The following is a 24,648-nucleotide window of genomic DNA, read 5'->3' on the forward strand; positions in this document are numbered from 1 at the left end:
GTTGTATATGGTTGGTTTCGGGCGTGCACCTAGGTAGTAGTAGTGACTTGGTTGTTTATTTTGCTTTCTCGACTTTAATTCCATTGGCAAATAGTGGTAGTCCTAAATTTGTTGGAAGATATTGCTTTTGTCTGACACCAATCGTACTCGAAGTACACTGGAGTAGAGCGTGAACATCCGCCCGGGCCATCCTGGCGCCTTCCAGCCCCGCAAACGAAGCTGCGGTGCTGACCACGACGTCAGCGGAAAGCTCTGTGTCGCCTCCGAGTCCCCCACTAAAACGGTCAACTATTCGAAAATCTATTGATTCATCCTGCCCTGGAGGCCGATCAGCACCTCTCTTTATTCCATTGATGAATTATCTTCACATCATATAGACTGGTCTTGCTTCATTGGCGTCTCTTTTTGCGGCTCGCGCGACACGCGGGGCTTTTTCTGCACCAAGTTTTGAAGAGGAAGACCGCGCTCCAGCGGCTGGAAACGACACGCTTTAGATCTTACGATCTTCGAGGAACAAGCCAGGATTATCACCCCCAATTCTCTGAGCTACGATGGAGGCACTCACATTAACTTTAGCTGAGCTCGATTTGAGCTCCCGAGGTCTCAGTGGAAAGGCCTTCGATGTGCGGCTTGCCGAGGAAGAGGATGGGACTTATCAGAATTCTGCGCCTCGACGCAGAACTCGTCGAAGCACTGCAGAATTGAAACAGGAGTTGGAGAATGAGTTTTTAACTCCGTCACCTCGATTTAGTCCCGAGTGGTTGAATCGCCTACAGCGGTAGGTTCAGTGGAGTGGAGCGCGGTTTACCGTGTCAAGACATGGTGTATGCCGATAATTAATGGCTATGTTACTGACAGCTACACAGGAGATGGGATGTGTCAACGGACTACAGTGACCTCTTCGAGATCGCTGGGACACAAACGCGGACTATCGTCCGATTTGACCGCGAGGGTCTTGAAGGGCGAGTCACTGGGTATCATGAAGTGACTGTCCCCGCGAACAGCGCCAACGCCAAGAACTCGACTTCTTTGCTTCGCCGACCGGCCGGCCGTGCCGACTTCGTAAGGGGCGCTGCGGGGTTCTTTCCGTTTGCCCCCGGTGGTTTGGAGGGTGTCGAGGCGATTGCCGAAATGGAGACTGAAGTCCAGACGGCAGCAGCAGCTCGATCCGGCGGCAAGCAGACTGGCCTTGATCGGATTATCAACTTCGGTTCTGAAGGGGGCCTATTAGAAGTTGCTCCTGGGTTCTCGCGCGGGCTGAAATTTGAAACAGCGAAATCTAAAGAGGCCAGAGAGGAGGATGAAGAGGTGGAACACACCCTCCAGGAAGAGGAGGGTGACTTCCGCCCCGAACAGGACGACGCTACGTCTGACGTAGAAGGAGGCGTGAAAATCGGCGACGAAGAATCGAGCAGCGAGGACGAGGAAGAGGAGGACATCGACTCTTTATTGCCCATTGAATTTCCTCCCCTGGAGCCACGCGCCCCGCTTCTTTCTGCTGTCCAGAGGAAGGGTGGTAAGGAATGGGCACATGTCGTGGATGTCAATAAAGAAATCTCCAACTTTCATGACTTGGTGCCGGACATGGCTCGCGAGTGGCCGTTTGAGCTGGATACGTTCCAGAAGGAAGCTGTTTACCATCTCGAGAACGGGGACTCTGTCTTTGTGGCTGCACATACATCGGCAGGAAAAACGGTCGTTGCGGAATATGCAATTGCCCTGGCTTCTAAACATATGACTAAGGCCATTTACACCTCCCCGATCAAAGCCCTGAGTAACCAGAAGTTTCGCGACTTCAAAAATACCTTTGACGATGTTGGTATCTTGACGGGAGATGTCCAGATCAACCCCGAAGCCAGTTGTCTGATTATGACGACTGAGATTCTGCGGAGTATGCTGTATCGTGGTGCAGATCTGATCAGGGATGTCGAGTTCGTGATCTTTGACGAGGTGCACTACGTGAATGACCTGGAAAGAGGAGTTGTCTGGGAAGAAGTCATCATTATGCTCCCCGAGCATGTCACTCTGATCCTTCTATCTGCCACTGTTCCTAATACCTATGAGTTCGCGTCATGGGTCGGCCGCACAAAGAAGAAGGACATTTACGTGATATCAACAGCCAAACGCCCTGTCCCCCTTGAACACTATCTCTGGGCTGGGAAAGGAAAGTTCAAGATTGTCGATTCTAATAAACGGTTCCTCGAACAAGGATGGAAAGAAGCAGATGACATTTCCTCTGGAAAGGATAAAATCAAGGCACAGAAGGCGGCTGAGGCCCAAGCTCAGTCTCAGGCCAGCAGAGGTGGTCCCCTGGGACGTGGGCGCGGTCAAGCTCCGGGTAGGGGTGCTCCCCGAGGGGGTGGACAACGCGGAGGGCCCCAGCGAGGAAGGGGACAGCCGTCGAATAGGGGAACAGGGAACATCGCTCGTACAGGAAGGGGTGGGGGACGTACAACTGCCGCACAGGATAAGACTGTCTGGGTGCAAGTGGTCCAACACCTACGAAAGGAGAACTTGCTCCCGGCTTGTATTTTCGTCTTTTCTAAGAAAAGATGTGAACAAAATGCCGATTCCTTATCCAACCAGGACTTTTGCACAGCTTCGGAGAAGAGTCTTATCCACATGACGATTGAGAAATCTCTTACTCGGCTCAAGGCGGAGGACAGGGCCTTGCCTCAGATTCTTCGTCTTCGCGACTTGCTCAGCCGGGGGGTTGCCGTGCACCACGGTGGACTCTTGCCTATCATGAAGGAAATTGTTGAGATTCTGTTTGCGAAGACATTGGTTAAAGTCCTTTTTGCCACTGAAACCTTCGCCATGGGTCTTAACTTGCCTACTCGTACAGTAGTCTTTTCTGGATTCCGCAAACATGACGGCAAGGGTTTCAGAGACCTACTGCCGGGAGAATACACTCAGATGGCAGGGCGTGCTGGCCGAAGAGGTCTCGACAATGTTGGCTACGTAATAATCGTGAATTCCGGTAAAGATGAGGCGCCTCCCGCTGGTGCGTTGAGGAAAATGATCCTCGGCGACCCGACGAAACTTCGATCTCAATTCAGGCTCACATACAACATGATTCTCAATCTACTGCGCGTGGAAGCCCTGAAGATTGAAGAAATGATTAAGAGAAGCTTTAGCGAGAATGCTACCCAAGCCTTACTCCCGGAACACGAGAAGCAGGTTCAAATCTCGGAAGCCAGCTTGGAAAAAATCAAACGGGAGCCTTGCGAAATATGTGATATTGACCTTGCAGCCTGCCACGACGCGGCAATCGAGTACGAGAAACTAACAAGCGAACTGCATATGATGCTACTTTCGTCACCCGTTGGGAAACGTCTCCTCATGCCCAAGCGGTTGGTGGTGTATCGAAAGGTGATGAGGCAAGCGTAATTTTCCAAGTTGAGGATATACTAATCGTTGTCCAGGACGGTTTCCGAACGGCGGGTGTTATTGTCCGAGAAGTCGGTGGAGGCGCCAATCCGGTCATACAGATCCTCGAGGTAGGAAAATTGGCTAGCAAGCGCCACCCAAGCGAAATCCTCCCCTTTCTTCCGGCATTCCGACAGTTCTTCCACCCTCTGCCAACCCGTGCTGCTGATATGACACTCAAAGTCTTCAAAATCCCGCTTGCGGATATTGAATGCGTTACCAATACAATCGTCAAACTCGGTGGCCCGCCATGGTACCTCAATATCAAGAAAGGTTTGCTGGAAGAGCCATTGGATGGATAGACAGCAGCTGATCATCTCTATAGAGGCGATCAAATTCGCGGAGAAGGAGCTATCCAATTTATGTGCTTTGTGGACCACGCCAATCTGGGAAGAATTAGACTGGGCTCGGATCAAAGAGTTACAATTGCGGGATATCTTAGACAAGCGACGCGAGAAGGCTGCTATCGCTCAGTCATGCGTGTCCTTGAAGTGTCCTCGCTTTGTTAAACACGTATGTGCTCTTGCGATCAAGGGAGATTAATTAAACACTGATAGCACTTCAGTTCGAGATGCAACGCGATGAATGGCAGATAAAGGAGAACATCTCGCAATTGAAGCAACTCATGTCGGACCAAAATCTCCAGCTTCTTCCTGACTACGAACAGCGTATCCAGGTGCTGAAGGACCTGGGCTTTGTGGATGAGCAATCTCGGGTGCAGTTGAAAGGGAAGGTGGCCTGCGAGGTAGGTAATCGAGCGGAAAGGTCCCGTTAACTAAGCTGAGACGATTCCGCCAGATCCATTCCGCAGACGAACTTGTTTTGACGGAACTTATCCTGGAGAACGTCCTCGCCGAGTATGAGCCGGAGGAAATAGTAGCTCTCCTCTCCGCCTTTGTGTTCCAGGAAAAGACTGAGAACGTACCAACCTTGGCACCCCGCCTCGAGAAGGGCAAGGAAGCCATCGTACGGATATCAGAGAAGGTGAATGACGTGCAGATTCAGCACCAGGTGATCCAATCTAGCGAAGACAGCAATGACTTTGCTAGCCAACCGCGTTTCGGACTGGCAGAGGTTGTTTACGAGTGGGCGAAGGGGATGTCCTTCAACCGGATTACGGATCTCACCGATGTGATGGAAGGTACCATTGTTAGAACAATCACTCGACTCGACGAAACATGTCGCGAGGTGAAAAATGCGGCCAAGCTAGTTGGAGATCCAACACTGTATGCGAAGATGCAGGAGGCGCAAGAGAAGATCAAGAGGGATGTGATTTTTGCGGCGTCCCTGTACATGTAGATATTATAGCCATATAGAGAACGCAGTTGTGGTTCGTTGTATCGGCCTTCCGTGGAGAGCGAACCACGTGGGCTGACTTGGTCAGCCTTTATTTTTTTTTTTTTTCTGCCAGAGGAATTTGCAAGGTACAAAAGGTGTGAGGTCAGGCACAACCATGCTCACAGACCACACAGGAGGTTGTATCATAGACTCTGGATGTCCATGTATCCTGCTCGCTGGCACTCCTATTCCACAGTTCTGTTCTTTTCGACTCCTTCGTGGGCCGCAATCCTTGAAGAGAAATTCTCTTACCGCGCGGGGACGCGGGCGGTCTGATTCGCTGCCCTAGGCGCGGGGCCAACACCGCCTGAAATGAAAATCCACGAGAAAGAAAACCAAACCCAACAAACCCAATTCTCCTCCCCTTATTGATCCTCCCTCTTCTTATCTTCCCCTCCTCATCTCTTCCCCCCTCGCCTTCTCTAATCCACCATTTTTTTTTTTTTTTGCGGGGCCTTAGTTTTTTTCGAGGTTTATACTTTTGCTGCTAGGGGGTCGTTGTCGGTGCGATATGGATGTTGCAGCACTGCGGAACCGCATCCAGTCTACACTTGACGCCAATGCGGATATTCGTCGACAAGCCGAGATTGACTTGAAATATGTACGTGCTGGGCTGCGGCGATCAATCTTGGAAGTTCTCGTTACTTACAGCTACACCTAACTCTGAAGGCCGAGACGCAACCGGGTTTCATAAATGCTCTATTGGACATCCTGCAGGGGGAGCAGGACAATGCAGTCCAACTATCGGGTATGTGTGGGAATCTTGCACCTTCTTCTCTTCTTGGACCGAATGGCCTCCTGCGTGATCTACTCAGGTGGTCCATACTTTTCTGAAAGCCCGCCCTACTAACGGGAAGGTCCTATCAATAGCGGGCGTTTATTTGAAGAACCGAATCAACCGAGGTTGGTCTTCCCACGAAGACAGCCCACTGCGCGCACCGATCCCCGACGAGGAGAAGCCGGGTTTCCGAGAGAGGCTGATCCCTGCCTTGGTATCTACCCCTCCGAACGTTCGCGCCCAACTCGTCCCTCTTCTCCAGAAAATCCTGCAACATGATTTTCCCGAACAATGGCCGGGATTTCTGGACATAACTATGCAATTACTCGGTACCAACGATGCAAGCTCGGTCTACGCAGGTCTCCAGTGTCTTTTGGCTATCTGTCGTGTGTACCGATTCAAGGCGGGGGACAAGCGGGATGAGTTCGACAAGATAATTGAGCATTCGTTCCCTCAGCTACTGAGTATTGGGTCAAAGCTGGTGGATGAGGAAAGTTTGGAGGCGGCGGAGATGCTCAGAATTGTGGTAAAATCATACAAGCATGCCATTTACGTGAGTAGACCCTGGAAGAGAAGTGTTTGTAGGAAGGTGCTTCGAGCTGACGGGGTGGGTAGTTCGAGCTCTCGCCGCATCTGCAATCGCACCAGGTGACGGTTAGCTGGTGTACCTTGTTCCTACGGATTATCGCCAAGCAACCCCCTGCAAACTCTATGATGGAATCGAAGGAGGAAAGAGAGCTCAACCACTGGTGGAAATGCAAGAAGTGGGCGTATGCCAATTTGAACCGTCTCTTCATCAGGTATGGAAAGCTGTGGAGCTTGGTAATTGATATCCTCTAACTCAGACTATCTAGATACGGAAACCCCACCACCGTGACGAAATCCAGTACTCCGGACTACACCCAGTTTGCCAAGGCCTTCATCTCAACGTTCGCACCTGAGATTCTCAAAGGTTACCTGCAGGAAATTGATAAATATGTGTCGAAAGGCCAGTGGCTCAGCAACCCCGCACTCTCCTATACTCTGATTTTCTTCGAGGAATGTGTCAAGCCCAAGAGCATGTGGGACCACTTGAAGCCGCACATGGAGAATTTGATTGCGCATTTCGTTTTCCCCATCCTATGCCAAACCGATGAGGACATTGAGTTGTTCCAGACCGACCCATCCGAATACCTTCACCGAAAGTTGAACTACTACGAGGAGGTCTCGGCACCCGATGTTGCCGCGACTAATTTCTTGGTTACTCTCACTAAGAACCGCAAGAAGCAGACCTTCTCGATTCTCACGTTCGTTAATGGCGTTGTTAGCAAGTATGAGAGCACTCCAGATGATCAGAAGTTGCCGAGGGAGAAGGAAGGGGCTCTGCGGATGATTGGCTCCTTGGCTTCTGTGATTCTTGGGAAAAAGAGCCCGATTGCGGACCAGGTCGAATATTTCTTCGTTCGACATGTCTTCCCAGAGTTCCGTAGCCCTCACGGATTCCTACGGGCGCGTGCCTGCGACACGCTGGAGAAGTTTGAGCAGCTAGACTTCAAGGACCCTAACAACCTGATGATTATATACAGGAATATCCTCGAGTCTATGACTGACTCTGAACTTCCTGTTCGTGTCGAAGCGGCCCTTGCTCTCCAGCCTCTCATCCGACATGATGTTATTCGGACTTCCATGCAGCAGAATATCCCACAGATTATGCAACAACTTCTTAAGCTCGCCAACGAGGTTGACGTGGATGCTCTGGCCAATGTCATGGAGGACTTTGTTGAAGTGTTCTCAGCAGAGTTGACCCCTTTCGCAGTTGCTCTAAGCGAACAGTTGCGGGACACATACATGCGCATAGTTGGCGAGCTTCTGGAGAGGAATGCGGCCAAGGGCGAAGAAGACACATACGGTGATTTCCTGGACGACAAGAGTATCACCGCTCTGGGTGTTCTGCAGACCATTGGGACCCTAATCCTCACCCTGGAAAGCACGCCTGATGTTCTTTTGCATCTCGAAACGATCCTCATGCCCGTGATTAGCATCACACTCGAGAACAAGCTCTATGACCTGTACAACGAAGTTTTCGAGATCATCGACAGCTGCACATTCGCCTCAAAGTCCATTTCTCCCACCATGTGGCAGGCTTTTGAGCTCATTCACAAGACCTTCAAGGCCGGCGCCGAGCTGTATCTGGAGGATATGCTTCCAGCGCTTGATAACTATGTGGCGTATGGCTCTCAGATGATGGTTCAAAACCCGGCTTACCTTGCGGCTGTTGTTGGCATGGTGGAGGACATTTTCAACGACGAGAAAGTGGGCGGTGTTGATAGGATCTGCGGCTGCAAACTTGCCGAGACGGTTATGCTGAACCTACGTGGCTACGTCGACCAATACATCCCTGTTTTCATTGAACTCGCCATGCGAGTAATCGACGCTGGAGAAGCGAAAACGAAATCTTATCGCCTCCATCTTATGGAGATGGTGATCAACGCCATCTACTACAACCCTGTCCTTAGTCTGCAGGTTCTGGAAGCCAAAGGCTGGACTAATAAGTTCTTCAGCACTTGGTTCTCGAATATTGACAACTTCCGTCGGGTCCACGACAAAACGCTGTCGATCGTTGCAATCACTTCGCTGCTCACGTTGAAGGCTGGTGATGTCCCAGCTAGCGTTCAGCAAGGTTGGCCTAGGTTGCTCCAAGGTGTCACCAGGCTGTTCCAGACATTACCCGCCGCTGTAAAGAGTGTGTACCGTTTTTCTGGCATTGTTATACTAGCACTAACCGTTAGCAGATCGAGAGGACGCAACGAAGGAGTCAGACTTTACGTATGAAGACGACGAGGAGGATGACGAGGGTAACGATTGGGACGGCGAAGTCGAGTGGACTGAGCAAGACGAAGCCGAACCGGGGCCTGAGGGTGACATTCCTGACGAGAGTGCTGCATACCTCGAGTTCTTGAACAAAGAGGTGAGTTGCCCAAGATTTAATTCTCTCTTCGGTGACTGACGTTAGCTTCAGGCGCAGAAATTCGGCTCTTTCGCCGGAGATGACGACGACGATGAGCTAGATGAGGAGAGCTTACTCGAGACTCCTCTGGACAAAATTGAGCCATACGGACTGTTCAAGCAAGTCTTTTTGGGTGTGTATATCCACCTCGGGTCGCGAAGTGTGAGCTAACTCCATGACAAGGCCTTCAACAAGAACAACCACAGCTTTACGACAACTTGACGAACATTCTGAATGCGGAGGAAAAGCAGATAATTGAGGCTGTCTTCCACGAAGCGGATACAAAGGCTCTGGCCGCAGCGAACGACGAGGCGGCCAAAGCTGCCGCACAAGCTAACGGGAGCCAATAGATCCTGTCGCTGACGAAAAGCAACCGAGTAGCCGACAAACACGAGTCGACTCCGGCTGAAGAACATCATCTACTACGGTATAAGAAACGCGATCTCAGTTTGGAGTCTTCTTTTTGGACAAAACCCATGTTCGCATCGACACTCGCCAAGCGGCTACTGAATACGTCGTAACGTGCCCTATGTTTGTTCTTTTCCCTTCCTGTTTAGAACGTTTTGTCGCGAGATCTCTTTTTATTCAGACCCTGATGACAGTATTGAACCCCTTTTGCATATAACTTCCTTTGCCACGAATCTTGTCAAAAGCCACCCATCCATCATCATCCTACTCTTGCCCACTTCCTCCGCCCTGAAGAGCATAACACAGCACGCCATTACCTCCAGATAATTAACGTCAATCCACTTTTTTCTTCGTCCCATCCCCCACGGCATGAGCGTGAGAAATTACACCTATCTGTATTTGTCCAGGAACACGAGAGGAATAACCATGACCCGAAGAGCAATCGCCCAATTGCCCGCATATGTCAGATAACCTACCATCACGTGATTATATAATCGAGACCATTAACTTCACTCCTCTGGGTGTAGGCACATTCCAGACTTGAAATCAGGCAGTCCCTCGGTCGATTAGGCGTCTGTAAAGCGAAGAATGATTCAGGCTATTTTGCGAGACTGCGGTCTGTGTGCCTGTCCATGATCCCATCCTAAGATTCCTCAATGAGTTACTCCAGGCGCACAACGTCATTATGATGTTACTGAAGACGTACCTCAACTGATGACGATACTTAAATGCGAATCCCTCCTTGCTTCCACTGCCTTGGAATAGATCATCTTCCTGTCAATTGGCACATCCACTAAGCGTATCAAGTACGACAACCTCCAACCCAACCGAACAATCGAACCCCCAATCTAACACCACAACCAGACCACCCCAACCACCAAGCAAAGCAACTCAGATCCCAAATCAAGATGTCCGCTCTCTACTCCGGCCGCCAATCCCCGCCCCCGGAAACCCAAACAGGTGCGCAGGGAAATTCACCCCTCGGCTCTGGACGCGTAGACCCCAAGTTCGCCCCGCCGCCTGAGTACGCGCCTCGGACGGCGGAAGCAAAGGCACAGCGTAGCCAGTCTGGGGGTGAGGATGAAAGAGAGAGTCAGACGGCTGGGTTGACGAGTAACCCTGTTCATCCCCTTGAGGAGATTGAGGCGCGTAAGTGGAGGAAGGGGACTGGGAACTAAGGAGTTGGTTTTTGGTATTTTCTGCTCGTGGATGGATCCACTGGGATTTAAGGTACATTAGGTTTTTTTTCGATTCGGGGGATGGTGTACTTGAGATTAGGGCTACAAATGTTAATGGAGCTATCTAATTAATTCCCTCCTCCATTTTGCAAGGAGATTGGAACTTAATAAGTGTGAGTCATGTCATTAGGTTCAATTTGTAGACACTGTCGCAGACAGGTAACAGGGTAATGGACATAAGAATAATAACATCATGCTAGAACACACCGGGGTAAGACAAGGAAAGGTCGTAATCAACTAAACATAGGCAGTCACCAAGTTAAAACAGGCAATTGACACCTTACGCCTTCTCAGTCGACGTAGCGGGAGCAGCTGGAGTTTCCACTCCAGGGATAGTTCCAGTTGTGACCTCCGGGGCAGCAGCGGGAGCGGTCGCGGCCCCTCCCTCTGTGCTCTCTGCCTTCTCAGGCTTCCCACTCTTCAAATCTGCAAGCCTCCTTGCCTCATTATGAATATCGCGCACCTGCTTGTCGGTACGGGCGTAGAAATCGCGCAGCTTCTGACCAGAGGGTGTACCGAGGGCTTTCTCAAAATAACTGTGCAGACCACGCCAGCTGCTAGCCGCCTTATCGCTGATCTTGTAGCTTTCGTCAAACCCCTTCGCGCGGTCCGTGGCACCAGTCTTCTTATCGAAGCTGCTCAACGCATTCGTGAAGCGCGAGGAGAACCCGTGTTTCTGGTCCAGAGAGATGGCCTTTTGGATAGCGTGGTCACTTATTGTGTAGCCGTGGGCTAGGTACTCTGCGACAATGCGGGAGCGCGGCTTATCCTCCTGCTCGAGGTCGTGGTTGTTTTCGTCTTTGGCTTCGGATGCGGTGGCGCCGTGGGAACCAGCGATTTCTTCGAGGGATTGCGCGGCCTCGACGTGCACGATGGAGCTTCCTAGTTTGGTTTGGTCAAGGAGGAGCGCGGTTTTTGCGGCGCTGTGTTGCGTGTTAATTGATTGCTCTACAGGAGGGGCAGTGCGGGGTAGGACATACGCATCTTTCTCGAACGTCACGGTCGCTGACTTGGGCGCGTCGGCTTCACTCGAGGTTGGGGTGACGGAAAGATTGACAATCTTGCCGCTGAAAATAGTCGATTAGAATGCGATTCTCATCAAGTGCTAAACAAATCGTGCATACCAGAAGCTGAAGAAGTCCTGGACTTCTTTCTCCGTAGTGGAGGCAGCGATCCCCGAGACGTGAACGGTGGTGTGTTCCGACATTTTGATAGTGGATTATTGATTTGAAGGGGAAAGAGGATGGAATACTCGTTGATTAGGTTGATCTTATGAACAAGAGCAGCAAAAGAGAGGAGCCGCGGGGTATTTATTCTCGAGGTGACGATTACCGCCACACTCTATGACGTTACCACCTGGTCCGCACAGCCACGGTGGGCTGTGCTTTCAACAGTTAGATTACTATCATGTTCGTAGGTTTCATCCGACTGCAAAGCAGTCGCGTTCCGATAAAAATAGCAGCCCATTGGAATTGGCAGAGGAACAGAAAGGGAGAAGGAGAAGATGTGGTCAGCAACTTGAAGATCTCCGTATCACAACACAACGTCTTTCCAAAATGATCAGGAACGGCCCTTAATTGTGGCTAAAACTGCACTCGATCTACCAGCTCGGGAACTTTTCTGCGGCCAAGCAAATGTGCAAGGCAATTGTCAAATCGGGCGCTATCCCGGCCGTCGACGGGTTCATGGATTTGCCCGCTCTGTTCACGACGCTCAATTCTTCTGCAGCTGAAGTTCGAGATCTCGTATGCGCCGACGCAGTACGTCATTCTCGTCCTTGAGAGCTTCCAGTTCTTCTCGGATGGAAATAGTCTCTTCTGGGCGGAAGGTGCTCGAACCTGACAGTGTGCGCTGCTGTGACGCTGGGCTGCGGTGGGAATACAAGCGCGAGCTGTGTGTGTCCTGGGCTGATGAATCTTGCTTTCGTTCCTGGGGTTGGGATGCGACGCAGGTGAGGCTCTGAGACTGCTGAGGAGATACTACGGACGGACGCCGGCTTCGACCATTTATTCTTGAACTCTGAATGACTGGGAAATACGACGCGCTCAGGCTTGAGGACGAACGGTGTCGTCGCGATGCTGTGGGGTATATGGGACCGGCTATGTGTGGTGATCCGTGGAGCGCATCGAGAGAGTCGTTGAGTGTGGTCGAGGTCGACGAGTTCGTTGACGCGACAGAGGCAGTCCGGCGACGGAGGACAGAGAGCTCCCTTGACAGGCGGTTGACCTAGGAAGCATGATTAGTCTGAGTTGCGTAGCGGAATACTTCTTCGATGTCCCACCATCGCCTCTTGCTCCTGCTCCAGGATCGAATGGATATCAGAAGGGGAGAGGGGTTTAGGATGTCGCAGGGAACCTGAACCGGTCACCATTAGCAACGGTTGATTTCAGCTGTATTATCCTGTGGCCGTACCGGATGCTGCCCGCATGTGCACATGGTCACCAACTCCACCAGCCTGACTCCCTACATCAGGGCTTCGACATGTTAGAATCTGAGGGGAATTTACTGCTTGGATTTTGTCTGTCACTGCGCGGGGTCGGGATCTTGGGTATGGGAAAGGAACTTGGCCGATTTCTGAGGACATTCTGCGACAAGTTTTAGGATACAAGGGAGAAAGGAGCGTATGGGGTTGGATGAAGAGGGAGGAGACGAGTTAATCTACCTTCAAGGGGTTTTATGAGAAGATAAATCCATAACCCGTCCAACTAGAGACTCTGCAGGCAACCCCTTGATGGGGAATCCAAGGATCAAATTGGAAGCATACCGACGAGACTGAAGGAAGGGACTTAAGGGAGGGAGGTCGGAGAGTTGAACAAAGAGAATGCATGAGACATGTCAGCAATTCACACTAGACATCTTTGTTCACATTTCCATATTAAACCCATCTTTGATGTAATGCCGCCCAAAGAAACTGCGTTTTTATCATGAAGACTCGATTGGTTCATGTTCATGACTCCATGGAAGATTGACAGGCCGTATCGGCTTCACTCAATCCTTGCCAGACATCGTCAAAGTACCGAGATAGCACAACCACATCATCAAGGCCAAGTCCATTGTCGCCTGCCCTCATATGCAGACGATGCATGACTGCCTGCGGCAGCTGCAGCTGCACCTCACCTTCATGCAGCAACAACTCCCGCTTCCCACTCCCCATATGTGCCAGGAAGGTTGGAGCAATAAATACAAGAATGCTCTCGATAGTCGTTGAAATTACGTGGGCTACTGAGGCTGCATGGCTAGAAACAGTTCAAATGTATTTCTAAGTACACGGAGCTTCGACTATCATCGCCGATGGTGTTGATATCGACAACCAGGGTGGTTGCGAAGGGGCGTGGAATTCATCTCTCTCGAAAACAGGCTTCAGCCACAAATTGCCATAAATTCCGCATTTATAGTGGCGTCCTCAATTGTTTTTTGGTTCCAAGACAGGGAACGGCAATGATGTAAGGTTCGAGCCGTCAGTGCTCATCCTTGCCAATATGACGTATCACGTGAAACTTCATCTGCTTAAGTAATCGGGACTACAGCAAAACAAACAAGCGACAACCAGAAGAAGAGGCTTGGGAGGATGGGTCGCGGCAGATCGGGGTTTCAGATTAAGTGTACTTTGTGTCAAAGTTTCAGACCAGCCTGCTGAGTCTTCCTGGAGCTAACAAGGGCGCGATAACTCCCCCCGGCACCCATGGCTCCTCAGAATAGGCCCCCGACAGCAACGAACCCCTCTGACATTCCTCCCTTCGCGAAGCCTCTCGCTCCTTACGTCAGGAGTCGCCACGAAGCCGTCCGTATCCGACAAATATTGACAAGTCATCTCCGCTCTCATATTACCTATGCCGATAATGGCCCCGAGCACCCGGACTGTCACGCCCAATCCCATCTTTCCCTCTGCGTGCCCGGCAATGCGGTGACGGGAGTGAAGCGTATACCCGCTGAGTTTACGGGGCTGAGGAAAGAATATCTGCAGGCATTGCAAGCAAATGTAGCTGCAAGGAAGCAATTTGAACTGATTTCCGAGAAATTGGCATCTGCGCAGCCTTCTCCTGCACCCTCTCCCTCTCACGATAGCTCTCTGGAGCTGCAATCTTACCTTCGACTCGTCCGTGACCGGCGCCGGCATGCCAAGCTTCAGGTTTTTGAGCATTATCTTCAGGAGCTACGAGAACGGGATACAGTGAAAGCCGAGGATTTTGAGAACCCGGAAGGTAGGGATCAATTAGCATTTGCTGAAGAACTTCAAGGGGATGGTCAGGATGACGGGGCAAAGGACGGTAATATCGAGGAACTGGTGCATAGATTGGAACGAGCTGTGATCCGCGCGAAGTCACAACTCGACCAGGAAAAGAGGCTATACGAAGAACTGAAGGATCGGAATGAGTGCCATGATGTTGGAGCGGACGAGGTCGCCCCGTCGGTGAGGGTCGCTGCACTCCAACAAACCCGGGATGAACTGGTAAAATGGGTAGAGGAGAAGCTGGTTGGTAGTGGTGGAACCGATGAAGCTCCTGTTACCGAGCCGCCCGCAGAAGAGATCGAGGAGTCTGCCCGTATCCTCGAGGAACAACGAGTGCGGATTCTAGAACAGTACGCTACCTACACAGGGACCCGCAAACGCTTGCTAGAGACTGCGGCTAGGGCATGCCAGCCTGTATCAACAGCATCTACAAACCCTCCAAAACAACCTCCAGATCTTCCAGGTATTTCCACAGAGGTGGTGCTGCCCATCGAGCCCCTAGAGGTTTTATCGTTCGCGAGCAAAGTCCTTCACCCACTTTCCAAGACTCAACGGTCTCTAGCTCTTCAGAAATTCTACCTCTCTGGAATGCTTGCAAAGGAGAAGAGCACAACTCTTCGCATCCTCAATCGTTTGAGCGATGAGAGTCACCTTCTCCCCGAGTATCCAATTCTTGCCCGTCAACCCCGTTTCAAGCATGCTGCTGCGGCTATCAGCTCCCGACGGGAGCTAAGTCAGGCCGACCCTGCTAAACAGGACGAAATTGTGAACATGGCCGAGGCATGGGCATTCGCATCCGCTGCGGCAGGGTCAAGCGAGAAGGAATACGTGGAACAGAAAGTGGGCGATGGTAGCGAACAGGCACGCAACGCGGAACGGGAGCTGCAAAGAGTGTACGATCTCCTGAATCAGAATCTTGAAGAGACGCTTGCGGACGGGCAGGATGAAAATCAGGGTCCTAGCGATATATGGACCTCCGAAGCTCTGTCTACCAGGTCTCGCACCAGACCGGCGCGGCCAGAGAAGCGCCCAAAAGGGCCATGGGCTCGTCTGAATGGAAAAGTGGGTACAGGGGACTAGTAGCATCAAGAGTGCTAGGAAATCTATATAAGACAATATACTTACTATATTTGGCCAACCTTCAAGGCAAACGGATCGATAGCCAGGTTACCGTGTGTCTGGTCCATTATTTAATGAGCAAAGCCAGTACCACAGATGAGATTTGTGATCGTTGTATGCCCCTCATTCCCATCAAGGCATTTGTACCCAATGTATCTACATTCATCATCCACTCGCATACCCGGTTGCCCGTGTCGCCCGTACATGAGAAACTTCTTAAAATTTTAGGAATATTCTACTTCTATTTGGCTCGCCTAACTCCGCGAAGATAACAGAGAAAATGTTATGTGCGTCGGTCAAGGATAGCCTCCAAGACAAAAAGGTAACGAGGCATACAAGTGCAATTTCCCATCTCGATCTCCGATTTGGGGCGATGATATTGTGCGGTGCGTGGATAAATTATATAATGTGAACATTGACGGCCGTTAGCCGCTTTTACGAAATTGGGAGTAATTCCGCTGGGGTAATAATCCTCTCGATTCTGGAAGCATTGTATTCGGAATTTAGCTCTGCTTGTAATCAGGTCGTTTGGTGAGATCCTGCGTAGAATACTTCCTCGATACCAGTACTATGCTCCTGGCATCCGACGCCCGAGCTTGTAACTGTCACACCAATAAGATCATCCGGTCATCCAGGCTTACAATGCACGTGACCACACAGTGGAAGATGCACTGCTCGGGATTGAGCGATAGGCGGAAAGTGGTCCACCTGATTTGAAAATCCGATGAATATTCACACCATTGTTATCGGGCTCAAACTGACCGATATCTTGAATATTTTCAAGCAACTGGCTTGCTCTCAATCCGATCTTTCCTGAACTAGGACCCTACAACAGGGCGCGATACCCGAAAAGGAAATTTCTCTGGATGTTCTTCCCGACCAATGAGCGCTCTACAATTAGTTTACATAAGCCACTAACCGGGCCGTGGCTCACGTGGCCGCTGTATTATTGGCCCATCAAGTAGGCGGTGAGAATGAGGGCTTTGCGAGACTTGGAAGCTGTTGGGTCCCACCTTAGGGGCACCTTTTTTTTTGGCTCTCCACACACCGGAGTTCTTATCGGCGCTGGTCTTGAGGCGGCCTTCAGTGTTTTTGGGGGAGATTCTTGTTCGACCTGCTGGCGCTATTCCAGTTTTTCTCCCGTTGACCTTCCCCGGGCTCCGTTTGTCTGCACTGACTCATCCTTCGTCTTGACCTCAATAAATTTTTTTGTGTCCCTCCGCCCTCCGCCTTCGCTCACCGTCTTCTTTCCTCTCCTTGACTCACCACGAAAAAGGTACCCTCTCAATTCGCCCTTTCCTCAACTCCCTCCTCAATCTTGGGCGCGCGGCAGAAGGCGGGACGACGGTAGGGCTTAGTCGAGGCCGAGAGAAGGAACCTCAGACCTCGGAGGTACGGTGGTGTGAACATCCATTCCTCGAGTCCCCGCAGACAAAATAGAAAGGAGTAGAGCGTAGATTCAGCTCAATTGACCTGCTACCTCTCCGCTTTACTTGCTTTGCACCTCATCGTGAGCAGCGCTGTGCGCAATGGCCCTCGCTGCTCGGTGTGGGCAGGCTACGTCCTCAATCCTGCGCCAACGATGCCTCGCTGAATCCCGTCGGTCTTCGCTGAGCTTGCGCTCTTTCTCAACCCAAACCTACACTCGTTCGGCGGCATCCACATTCCGATTGCAACAAAAAACATCTTCACCATGGCGATCCCAACAGTTGCGCACCTTCTCTAACGCTCTCCGCCGATTAGCTTCGGAGTCGTCCACGGGAGATAGTCTATTCGCCAGCGGCATCGTGAGGCCGGGTGCTAACTTAGTCGATGTCAAGAAGGTGCTAGTCATCGGTAGTGGTGGGTTGAGTATTGGGCAGGCGGGAGAGTTCGATTACTCCGGTAGGTCCATCCAATTCCCATCCTACTTCGCGGAAATTGGGTAGCGGCGTTGCTCCGTCTGTGGGAAGCTTGTACTCAGGTAGAAGATGGATTGGGAAGCGCCACAAGGGTGCCTTTTTGAAGGAGGTGCTAATTGTCATGCTCTGATCCACAGGTTCCCAAGCCCTCAAAGCTCTCAAAGAAGCCGGGGTGCAGTCGGTTCTCATCAACCCGAATATCGCAACCATCCAAACTGACCACAAACTTGCCGACGAGGTCTACTACCTTCCCGTTACCCCGGAGTATGTGACATACGTCATTGAAAGGGAGCGTCCTGATGGTATCTTCCTTTCCTTCGGTGGCCAGACCGCCCTGAATCTTGGTGTTCAGATGAACCGCATGGGAACTTTTGAGCGTTATGGCGTCAAGGTGCTTGGAACTAGCATCAAGACGCTAGAGACAAGTGAAGATCGTGACCTTTTCGCGAAAGCGCTCAACGAGATAAACATTCCCATTGCAGAATCAATTGCTGTTGGCACAGTTGATGAAGCATTGAAGGCCGCTGATGAGGTCGGCTATCCTATTATCGTTCGTTCAGCCTACGCCTTGGGTGGTCTTGGTTCTGGTTTTGCAAACAATCCCGAAGAACTGAAGAATCTGGCGTCTCGTTCTTTGACCCTCTCCCCTCAGATCCTGGTTGAGAAGTCTCTCCGTGGCTGGAAGGAGGTCGAGTACGAAGTCGTCCGGGATGCTTCCAACAACTGCATTACTGTTTGCAACATGGAGAATTTCGATCCCCTTGGCATTCACACTGGTGACAGTATTGTCGTTGCTCCTAGTCAGACACTATCTGATGAGGAGTACCACATGCTCCGTACCGCTGCCATCAAGATTGTCCGCCACCTTGGTGTCGTTGGTGAATGTAATGTTCAGTATGCTTTGCAACCTGATGGCCTTGACTACCGTGTCATTGAGGTAAATGCTCGTCTTTCTCGCTCCTCAGCTCTTGCCTCTAAAGCCACTGGGTACCCTCTTGCCTATACCGCTGCAAAAATTGGTCTCGGACACACTCTGCCTGAACTGCCCAACGCTGTTACGAAGACCACAACAGCCAATTTCGAACCTAGCTTAGATTACATTGTCACCAAAATTCCTCGCTGGGATTTGAGCAAGTTCCAGCATGTCAACCGTGACATTGGCAGTGCCATGAAGTCTGTGGGTGAGGTCATGGCGATCGGTCGCACGTTTGAGGAATCTTTCCAGAAGGCTATCCGCCAGGTCGATCCCCGATTTGTCGGATTCCAAGGCGACAAGTTCGAGAACCTCGATGAAGTCCTCAAGAATCCCACTGACCGCCGCTGGTTGGCTGTTGGCCAGGCTATGCTTCACGAGAACTACTCCGTAGACAAGGTCCATGAGCTGACTAAGATCGACAAGTGGTTCCTGTACAAGCTCCAGAACATTGTTGACTGTCAGAACGAATTGAAGGAGATCGGCAGCCTTTTCGGTGTTAACAAAGAGATGATGCTAAAGTCGAAGAAACTCGGATTCTCTGACAAGCAGATTGCTCTCCTTGTCGGCTCGACTGAGGATGATGTCCGCGCTCGCAGGAAAGGATTCGGGATCAGACCCTGGGTCAAGAAGATTGATACTCTGGCTGCTGAGTTCCCTGCCGACACTAACTACCTCTACACCACCTACAACGCAACGTCCCACGATGTTACTTTTGACGACCATGGTACTATTATTCTGGGAAGCGGTGTCTACCGGATCGGTAGCTCTGTCGAGTTCGATTGGTGTGCTGTCAATGCAACACTCTCCCTGAGAAAGATGGGCAAGAAAACAGTCATGATCAACTACAACCCCGAGACATACTCCACTGATTTCGATACCGCTGATAAGCTCTACTTTGAGGAACTCAGCTATGAGCGAGTCATGGACATCTACGAACTTGAGAGTGCCAGCGGTGTGGTTGTTTCCGTTGGAGGCCAGCTGCCCCAGAATATCGCCCTTCGCCTACAAGAAACCGGCGGCGCTCACGTCCTCGGTACTGATCCTAAAGATATTGACAACGCCGAAGACCGTCACAAATTCTCTCAAATCCTGGACAGCATTGGCGTCGATCAGCCTGCTTGGAAAGAACTGACATCCGTCGCTGAAGCTGAGCGTTTCGCTGAGTCTGTTGGCTACCCTGTCCTGGTCCGTCCCAGTTACGTCCTCTCTGGTGCTGCCATGAGTGTTATCCACAGCCCTGATGAGCTTAAAGAGAAGCTTGTGAATGCCAGCGCTGTCTCCCCTGACCACCCTGTGGTCATTACCAAGTTTATTGAAGGTGCTCAGGAAATCGACGTTGACGCCGTCGCTTCAAACGGCAAGCTTTTGCTGCATGCTATTAGTGAGCACGTCGAGCCTGCGGGTGTTCACTCCGGTGATGCCACACTTGTACTCCCTCCCGCCTCTCTGGAGAAGCCGGTGATGAGCCGTGTCAAGGAAATTGCTGCTAAGGTCGCCAAGGCCTGGAACATCACTGGTCCGTTCAACATGCAGATCATCAAGGCGGACCAAGAGGGAGCTGAGCCTCAGCTCAAGGTCATTGAGTGCAACCTTCGTGCTTCCCGTTCCTTCCCGTTTGTGAGCAAGGTTCTCGGCACCAACTTCATTGACGTTGCGGCCAAGGCCCTCGTTGGACGTGACGTCCCTGAGCCTGTCGACCTCATGGAGGTCAAGCGCGACTACCTTGCAACTAAGGTTCCGCAGTTCTCCTGGACCCGCCTTGCTGGCGCTGATCCGTTCCTTGGCGTTGAGATGGCTAGCACTGGTGAAATTGCCTGCTTTGGTAAGGATGTTGTCGAAGCCTACTGGGCCTCTCTTCAGTCCACCATGAATTTCCGTGTGCCCGAGCCTGGCGAGGGTATCCTTCTGGGCGGAGATGTCACCAACCCAGCTCTGTCCCAGATCGTTGACTATCTTCAGCCTCTGGGCTTCAAGTTCTTCGCTGCCAGCACTGATGTCAAGGCTCACATCGAATCTGCTTCCAGGGACAAAGTTCCCGTGCAGGTGATAGAATTCCCGAAGAAGGATAAACGTGCTCTTCGTGAGGTCTTCCAGAAGTACGATATCCGTGGATGTTTCAACCTGGCGAAGAGCCGCGGCAAGACCCTACTCGACGAAGACTACGTTATGCGACGAAACGCGGTTGATTTCGGCGTTCCTCTCTTTATGGAAACTAAGGTAAGATTGGACTCCGATAATTACACCGTCAATTCAGGCTAATATATCCCATAGACCGCCACGCTCTTTGCTCAGGCCATGAACCAGAAACTGCCCCGTCCCGATGGCATCCCCGCCGAAGTCCGGACTTGGTCTGACTTCGTTGGCGGCAAACTTCTGTAAAATATAGACAAGGCTAAAAGTTTCCTGGATGCTTTAGTAACCCGGTGTCATATTCTGTTCTCTTTTTACTTCCAGACAGAAACGCCCTTTTGTTGGGGTAGAGGATGAGACTCCATCTTGATAGACTTCTTTGCTTACCTGGCATATGTGTAGCCAGTATCGCCTTCGCGTCCCTAGGCATATTTTCCAGGGTATTATTCTACGGATGTGCTGTGATTGTAGGCAGGCTATGGGCCTGAGCGAGCAAAGACATCGAACCGGATATCGTGAATGATCTGATTTTTTTTTTGGCAGGATTGACAGTGTATTTATGTGTCGTATATCAATTATATCCAATCTCGACTTCGCTTCACATACTATATAAAAATTCTGCATATGTGAGACGGTTACGCACCCGAATGTATGGGGAGAAATCTTTCAAGGCGCTGAGGGGAATTCAGCGGCGACCTCCAACGTCCTCTTCGGAAACCTCAGTCAAGGAAACAACCACCCACTCACTCCTTCTAACCTAGGCCAGTATGCCTGGCATCTAATATACTCCTCTATATTTAACCGTTCATCCCTTCCGCCCTTCTCACAAGGAACCCCCCTCGCAAGTCTTCCAATCTAACTGGGTACGTTCCCCGAAATCACCCCAGACCACAAGCTAACGTTTTGGCCCAGAACAAACATGCTATAAACACCATTAGCAGCATAAGAAAAACATCACCACTATGCCCCAAGAGCCCCTCCTACCCTCAATTCAAACCAGAACAACACCTAAGCCGGCGCCAAATGGCCTAGGGAGGGGTCTTTTCGCCACTACCGATTTCCGCACTGGCGATGACGTGCTGCACATCCAGGGCCCCTTCGTTGCTGTGTTAGATACCCAGAGGCTCGAAGATACGTGCTCTGGGTGCTTTGGAAAGAAGCAGCTTGAGGCCGAGAGCGAAAACGGGGTTGATGCGAAGGCTTGCTCGGGTTGTCAGGTGGTCAAGTATTGCGATAAGGTGCGCACGTTTATTACACTTGAGAAGACTACGGATTCGGCTTACTTGAACCTTACATAGAGTTGTCAAGCAAAGGATTGGAAATCTGGTCATTCTATGGAATGCGCTATCTATAAGAAGTTGAAGCCAAAGATTCTTCCTAATAACGCACGAGCTGTCTTGCGGATGGTATTGCGCACGGCGGCAAAGAAGAATGCATATGCGCCCCAGGAAATGGAATTGTTCTATCAGCTTGAGACGCATATTCGCGAGATCCGCGAAAAGAATCACGCGCATTGGGAACGCATCTCTCTCTCTTCGATGGCTGTCAAGGAGTACTCGGGCACGGACATGAAGCTTGAATTGATCTCTGCGTTCAGTGCGAGGGTGAGCTCAACTCCTTTTCCGTACTGATTTAGGGAGGTTCTAACGAATTTAGCTTGATCTGAATTCCTTCAACCTGACAACTTCTGTCTACGACCGGGTCGGTCTGTATCTCCACCCTTACGCAGCGATCGTAAATCACAGTTGCGAGTTCAATTCGGTCGTGGGATTTGATGGCCCCGAACTCTACATCAAAGCTATTCGCCCGATTGGTAGGGGCGATCAGATATTTATATCATACGTTGATGCTACGAGCCCTCCGCGGATCCGGAGACGGGAACTGCGCGAAAGGTACTTTTTCGACTGTCACTGCGAGAGGTGTTCAAGCGAGAACGCTCAGGGTCAGGAGGCGGAAATAGGAGACGTCGCAAAGGATGCATACGGCCTGCTAGAGTCTGGTTCCGCTTCCAATAACGTCGAGAAACTTATGGATACCATGAACAGCCTAATACTACACCCCTGGCCTATCACGAAACAGCCCCTCGTCTCTACACTGGACGCATTGATTGCGGCTATGATCACTGCAGGAGACTTGAAAGCTGCGCTTCCATTGGTCGCGTTGCGATATCTCTATATTGACCCCGTGGTTTATCCCAGTGAAGCGCACCCCCTACGCATCGTTCATGCTTGGACAATGGCGAGACTGGCCATCCATTTCACGCAAACGGAGCGCGAAACTGCGCTACAGGTGTTGGGGGAAGTCGGCGACGATGGTTCGCCTGCAGTGAGTGAGGTTAGGGTGAACCTTGGTCCCATTGTCTGGTCTGTGTTGAACGGGCTCGCGGCTAAAATAGACGGAAGTTGTGCTGTTCCTGGCTTGAAGGGGATGGTAAAGAGAGCTTTTGCGCATACCCATCTCGTGTGCCGTTCGCGAGGGATAGATCCAGGGCTGATGAGAAAGGAGAGCGAGGCTGAGTGGGTGAAACTGCACCGGGCTGTTCGTTCAGTGCTGGGAGAAAAGGTTATCCCAGAGGGCGTAATTACCTTTGGAGATTAATCAAGCTGCCGAATGAGGGATTGTGGTGGCTATTTGAAGTCAATGGTTGCTCAGGGTCTATCGAATGACGTGTATTACGTATAGCGCCTTAGAACAAGGGCCAAGGAGGGTTGAAGGCGTGAAGAAGGTAAGATAAATTTCGTTAAGTTAGACCCTTTCTATACTCGAAAGAGACAAGACTTCCACCCCACATCCAGTTGAACGGAAGTAGAGTCCATTAGTGCGGAATGATGCTGACAAGACCATTGTATTGAGATGCAAAGCTGACCCGCACTTGACATACAAGCAGATGAACCCAAGTCAAACGCATATGGTATCCATCCGATCCTCTCGTATTTTCGTTTTTGTTCTCCCGTACGCCCAAATCCTCCACGCAACACTCCGGAAAAGCATTTCTTCTTTACTTGAGAGGAATGAAACGAGAAGAGTGGGTGGCACCGATACCGGGACGACCGTGCTTGACGGGCCGGCTGTAGAACAGTTAGAGCCAAATCACAAACACCATCCACAGACACGTAGACGGATTGAAAGAGAATAAAAGGAGACGTACTAAGAGATAGAGAATTCACCCAGGTAGTGGCCAACCATCTCGGGCTTGACCTCAATCTGGTTGAACTCCTTGCCGGAGTAAATACCGATGACGGAGCCAATCATCTCGGGGACAACAATCATATCACGGAGGTGAGTCTTCACGAGGTCGGGCTTCTCGTTGGGCTTGGCCTCCTGCTTGGCCTTGCGGAGCTTCTTGATCAGACCCATAGGCTTGCGCTTCAGGCCGCGGTTGAACCTGCGGCGGGCACGGGCGTGGACGACATCGCGGAGCTGTTCGGACGAGAGGTCGAGGAGCTGGTCGAGGTCGATTCCGCGGTAGGTAAACTTGCGGAACTGTCTTCTCTTCTTGATCTCTGCAAGAGGGAAATCTGTCAGTGCGGTTGTTCTTCTAGTGCTGTGATTGTGGTTGTTTGAATGCGTCTGCGGTGGATGCGTTGAATCCCACTCTTCCCATTTCTTCCACGGCTCCCATCATTGAACTCTTTCTTTTCGTCCATATCGACTCTTTCCCGCATTCCCACGTATCCATCGGCGATAAAAAGTTTCCCCGGCGCATTTCACGAGATTTTGCAAGGTATCAAATGGAAGGGTTTGTTTCAGGTAATAACGTACCGGCAGCCTCCTCGGCGTTCTGTCAGAGAAAAAGGATTAGCATACTATTCCACTCCTTCACCCACCAAAAGTCGATACGACTCTGGTCAGAAAAAGGGCACTCACGTATTCGGCGTCAGACATATTGGCGATTTATTCCTCTCGGGTCGCTTCTCGAATAAATCTCGAAAAGCGAAAGGAAGATGGTTGTCGGATGGCGTGTCGCTGGTGGAACGTTCGGCTGGCTCTCGCGATCTGCCGCCTCCTGGTGAGGTGGGCGGAAGGGCTCGTCTAAGCGACGAGGGTCAAACCCTATTGCACTAACCGCTTATGGTAATCGGCTGCCAGGGAACTATGGACCAGAATTGGCCTA

At 51.1% G+C, this 24,648-nt stretch overlaps 7 protein-coding genes across 7 annotated transcripts; 4 read left to right on the forward strand and 3 right to left on the reverse strand.

Moving 5' to 3' along the window:
- Positions 1–551: 551 nt before the first annotated feature.
- Positions 552–8,881, forward strand: BJX67DRAFT_369091 (armadillo-type protein; the record flags this gene model as incomplete). The annotated part of the gene is made up of 14 exons (XM_071030715.1): positions 552–778; positions 867–3,372; positions 3,426–3,702; positions 3,755–3,942; positions 3,995–4,174; positions 4,228–4,570; positions 5,292–5,368; positions 5,437–5,515; positions 5,638–6,098; positions 6,161–6,345; positions 6,400–8,267; positions 8,317–8,492; positions 8,544–8,664; positions 8,715–8,881. 14 exons carry the CDS (start codon positions 552–554, stop codon positions 8,879–8,881), a joined length of 6,855 nt encoding a protein of 2,284 aa, XP_070891403.1.
- Positions 8,882–10,240: 1,359 nt separating this feature from the next.
- On the reverse strand, positions 10,241–11,466 carry vip1 (putative actin cytoskeleton protein (VIP1)). The gene is made up of 2 exons (XM_071027657.1): positions 11,302–11,466; positions 10,241–11,244 (listed from the first exon to the last, which is right to left on the reverse strand). The coding sequence occupies exons 1-2, from the start codon at positions 11,382–11,384 to the stop codon at positions 10,458–10,460; spliced, it is 870 nt and encodes a 289-aa protein (XP_070891404.1). The 5' UTR covers positions 11,385–11,466; the 3' UTR covers positions 10,241–10,457.
- A 15-nt stretch (positions 11,467–11,481) lies between these two features.
- BJX67DRAFT_6698 (uncharacterized protein) lies at positions 11,482–12,929 on the reverse strand. The gene is made up of 4 exons (XM_071035297.1): positions 12,840–12,929; positions 12,590–12,762; positions 12,459–12,532; positions 11,482–12,403 (listed from the first exon to the last, which is right to left on the reverse strand). Exons 2-4 carry the CDS (start codon positions 12,759–12,761, stop codon positions 11,891–11,893), a joined length of 759 nt encoding a protein of 252 aa, XP_070891405.1. The 5' UTR covers position 12,762; positions 12,840–12,929; the 3' UTR covers positions 11,482–11,890.
- An 805-nt stretch (positions 12,930–13,734) lies between these two features.
- On the forward strand, positions 13,735–15,646 carry BJX67DRAFT_339458 (uncharacterized protein). The gene has a single exon (XM_071027658.1). It carries the CDS (start codon positions 13,860–13,862, stop codon positions 15,486–15,488), a length of 1,629 nt encoding a protein of 542 aa, XP_070891406.1. The 5' UTR covers positions 13,735–13,859; the 3' UTR covers positions 15,489–15,646.
- Positions 15,647–16,581: 935 nt separating this feature from the next.
- BJX67DRAFT_339459 (carbamoyl-phosphate synthase (glutamine-hydrolyzing) CPA2) lies at positions 16,582–21,135 on the forward strand. Its single transcript, XM_071027659.1, has 3 exons — positions 16,582–17,411; positions 17,566–20,621; positions 20,676–21,135. Exons 1-3 carry the CDS (start codon positions 17,057–17,059, stop codon positions 20,781–20,783), a joined length of 3,519 nt encoding a protein of 1,172 aa, XP_070891407.1. The 5' UTR covers positions 16,582–17,056; the 3' UTR covers positions 20,784–21,135.
- On the forward strand, positions 21,130–23,244 carry BJX67DRAFT_339461 (S-adenosylmethionine-dependent methyltransferase). The gene is made up of 4 exons (XM_071027660.1): positions 21,130–21,397; positions 21,447–21,772; positions 21,833–22,138; positions 22,191–23,244. Exons 2-4 carry the CDS (start codon positions 21,497–21,499, stop codon positions 23,130–23,132), a joined length of 1,524 nt encoding a protein of 507 aa, XP_070891408.1. The 5' UTR covers positions 21,130–21,397; positions 21,447–21,496; the 3' UTR covers positions 23,133–23,244.
- On the reverse strand, positions 23,245–24,517 carry BJX67DRAFT_339462 (40S ribosomal protein uS19). The gene is made up of 4 exons (XM_071027661.1): positions 24,402–24,517; positions 24,297–24,315; positions 23,683–24,037; positions 23,245–23,602 (listed from the first exon to the last, which is right to left on the reverse strand). The coding sequence occupies exons 1-4, from the start codon at positions 24,417–24,419 to the stop codon at positions 23,533–23,535; spliced, it is 462 nt and encodes a 153-aa protein (XP_070891409.1). The 5' UTR covers positions 24,420–24,517; the 3' UTR covers positions 23,245–23,532.
- Positions 24,518–24,648: the final 131 nt, after the last annotated feature.

Source organism: Aspergillus lucknowensis, assembly GCF_044049455.1.
Source record: "Aspergillus lucknowensis strain CBS 449.75 chromosome Unknown BJX67scaffold_1, whole genome shotgun sequence".
NCBI lineage: Eukaryota > Fungi > Ascomycota > Eurotiomycetes > Eurotiales > Aspergillaceae > Aspergillus > Aspergillus lucknowensis.

Excerpts from the sequence above, each read along its gene's own strand:
- vip1 (XM_071027657.1), bottom strand. The coding sequence starts at position 11,384 with ATGTCGGAACACACCACCGTTCACGTCTCGGGGATCGCTGCCTCCACT. Across the intron at positions 11,245-11,301 it reads CAGGACTTCTTCAGCTTCTG|CGGCAAGATTGTCAATCTTT; the intron begins GTATGCACGATT and ends GACTATTTTCAG.
- BJX67DRAFT_6698 (XM_071035297.1), bottom strand. The coding sequence starts at position 12,761 with ATGTCCTCAGAAATCGGCCAAGTTCCTTTCCCATACCCAAGATCCCGA. Across the intron at positions 12,533-12,589 it reads GCACATGCGGGCAGCATCCG|GTTCCCTGCGACATCCTAAA; the intron begins GTACGGCCACAG and ends TGACCGGTTCAG. Across the intron at positions 12,404-12,458 it reads AGCAGGAGCAAGAGGCGATG|GTCAACCGCCTGTCAAGGGA; the intron begins GTGGGACATCGA and ends CATGCTTCCTAG.
- BJX67DRAFT_339458 (XM_071027658.1), top strand. The coding sequence starts at position 13,860 with ATGGCTCCTCAGAATAGGCCCCCGACAGCAACGAACCCCTCTGACATT.
- BJX67DRAFT_339459 (XM_071027659.1), top strand. The coding sequence starts at position 17,057 with ATGGCCCTCGCTGCTCGGTGTGGGCAGGCTACGTCCTCAATCCTGCGC. Across the intron at positions 17,412-17,565 it reads GGGAGAGTTCGATTACTCCG|GTTCCCAAGCCCTCAAAGCT; the intron begins GTAGGTCCATCC and ends TCTGATCCACAG. Across the intron at positions 20,622-20,675 it reads CTCTCTTTATGGAAACTAAG|ACCGCCACGCTCTTTGCTCA; the intron begins GTAAGATTGGAC and ends TATATCCCATAG.
- BJX67DRAFT_339461 (XM_071027660.1), top strand. The coding sequence starts at position 21,497 with ATGCCCCAAGAGCCCCTCCTACCCTCAATTCAAACCAGAACAACACCT. Across the intron at positions 21,773-21,832 it reads TGGTCAAGTATTGCGATAAG|AGTTGTCAAGCAAAGGATTG; the intron begins GTGCGCACGTTT and ends AACCTTACATAG. Across the intron at positions 22,139-22,190 it reads TCTCTGCGTTCAGTGCGAGG|CTTGATCTGAATTCCTTCAA; the intron begins GTGAGCTCAACT and ends TAACGAATTTAG.
- BJX67DRAFT_339462 (XM_071027661.1), bottom strand. Across the intron at positions 23,603-23,682 it reads GGTGAATTCTCTATCTCTTA|CCGGCCCGTCAAGCACGGTC; the intron begins GTACGTCTCCTT and ends ACTGTTCTACAG.